The sequence below is a fragment of the Seriola lalandi genome, unplaced genomic scaffold (genome assembly GCF_002814215.2).
Source record: "Seriola lalandi dorsalis isolate HSWRI2012SDOR001 ecotype SW California unplaced genomic scaffold, Sedor1 jcf7180002002243, whole genome shotgun sequence".
Classification (NCBI taxonomy): domain Eukaryota; kingdom Metazoa; phylum Chordata; class Actinopteri; order Carangiformes; family Carangidae; genus Seriola; species Seriola lalandi.
In genome coordinates, this window is record NW_019472899.1 from 1 (window position 1) to 1,688 (window position 1,688).

Sequence of the window (1,688 nt, forward strand, 5' to 3'; positions counted from 1 at the left end):
GGCTACCCAGACGGTGTGGGGAAGAGCAAGAAAGAAGCAAAGCAAAATGCTGCTAAAAATGCCCTGAACTGCTTGTTGGAGAACAAACACCAGGACTCAGCGGACTTAGTAAGATTATTGTTCCTCTTAGAGCGTGTTGAATTGTAGGTATTAAAAAGGAAAAGACTAATTTGTGGCATATGTCTCCTTGATGTATATTTGCTATTATTTTGACAGACAAATGGAACAGAAGCTTCCACTGCACCAGTTCTTCAGACAAGTATCAGTAACATCAACTATATATGTTGGCTCAATCAATATGGTCAGAAGAACAGGCTGACTATAAGGGCTGTGGAGTCAACCAGACCGGGACCAAATAATACTGTTCAGTAAGCATGCAAACTACATCCAAATTCTTAGGTATTTTGTTAGCATTTAAAGATCCATTAAATAAAAGTTTTTTGTCATATTAGATGTTGCAGCTTTGTGGTTGGTGATAAGGAGTACCCAGCTGTCTCTGGAAGTACAAAGAGGGAAGCCAAGGAGGAAGCAGCAAAGCTTGTATATGATGTGATACATGGCAGTAAAACTACAGAGGTGAGTTAATATTGATACACACCAGTACTGAATCATAGACCTACAGTAAAAACATACTGTGTTACAATGTGTGACATACTCAGCAGGCCACAGTCTACTGTGTGAACCATCTCAAAATTGCACATTTTTTCCCCAGACTGCAGATGAGAATTACAACAGTACATCTGGTCAGCAACATGAGGCATTAACTCAGGATGTTTCTGATATCTGGTGAGTGTATCACAAAGGCAATGCATGGTTTAATTTTGATGTCTCCATCAATGTGAAATGTTACTTGTTTATTACAGTACTAAGACAAGAGGCCTGAGTGTGAACTCCAAAGACAGCAGCTTTACAAAGACAAATTTCATTGGAATTGTCAACCACTACTGTCAGAAAACAAAGCGTTCCCATGATTACATCTTAGAGAGAAGATGCGGTCCACCACATAGCCCCCAGTGAGTACGACTGAATCACTGTAACCTGAATAGACACTAGAGACACTGTATGAAAACCCTTGATAGATGTGAGAGAGAAATCTTAAAAAAATGGTGTAAACATTTCCTCTCTGCCTGCACAGATTTTTCTACAAATTAGTGATCGACAACAAGGAGTACCCTGTGGCTGAGGGTAAGGGTATCAAGGAAGCCAAACAAAATGCAGCTCAGCTGGCCTGGTCTGCTCTTCAAGAACAGTCTGACTGGGACAGCCAGGTATTTAATATTTTCTACTCCCTCTGTGTCATCAAAATATAATTCGGCAGAATAATAGAAGATTTTTCTTCAGAAAACTATAGTTAGTGGTAATGGCTCATATTAGCAATGGCAGCAGCCCACCTCAAAACCAGCTTCACTTGAATGAAATGGTTTCACTGAGGTGAAATTCACATTAAATGATTATTTTTAACATTACGTTAAACACCTTTTCTGTGCATTTTAGGTGTCCTTCAGGTCCGCAGTGTCCGAAGATGGTGCACCATCTGCCTCTGCCCCATCAACTACACAGTAAGCACTCAGTGACATTGGTAGGAGAGCAGAACTGTATACCTGTACTATCAATGTACTAAATACTGAGAAGTCTGTCCCTATGTCCGTCATTGTATTCTGCCAGGGACCCCAGTGAATCATCATCAC

At 40.5% G+C, this 1,688-nt stretch overlaps 1 protein-coding gene across 1 annotated transcript; it reads left to right on the plus strand.

Moving 5' to 3' along the window:
* Nucleotides 1-3: 3 nt before the first annotated feature.
* LOC111665435 (double-stranded RNA-specific adenosine deaminase-like) lies at nucleotides 4-1,684 on the plus strand (the record flags this gene model as incomplete). The annotated part of the gene is made up of 8 exons (XM_023420438.1): nucleotides 4-108; nucleotides 217-368; nucleotides 453-576; nucleotides 713-786; nucleotides 864-1,013; nucleotides 1,136-1,268; nucleotides 1,495-1,559; nucleotides 1,666-1,684. Coding segments are annotated over 8 exons (822 nt in total), but the record flags the coding sequence as incomplete, so codon positions are not given.
* Nucleotides 1,685-1,688: the final 4 nt, after the last annotated feature.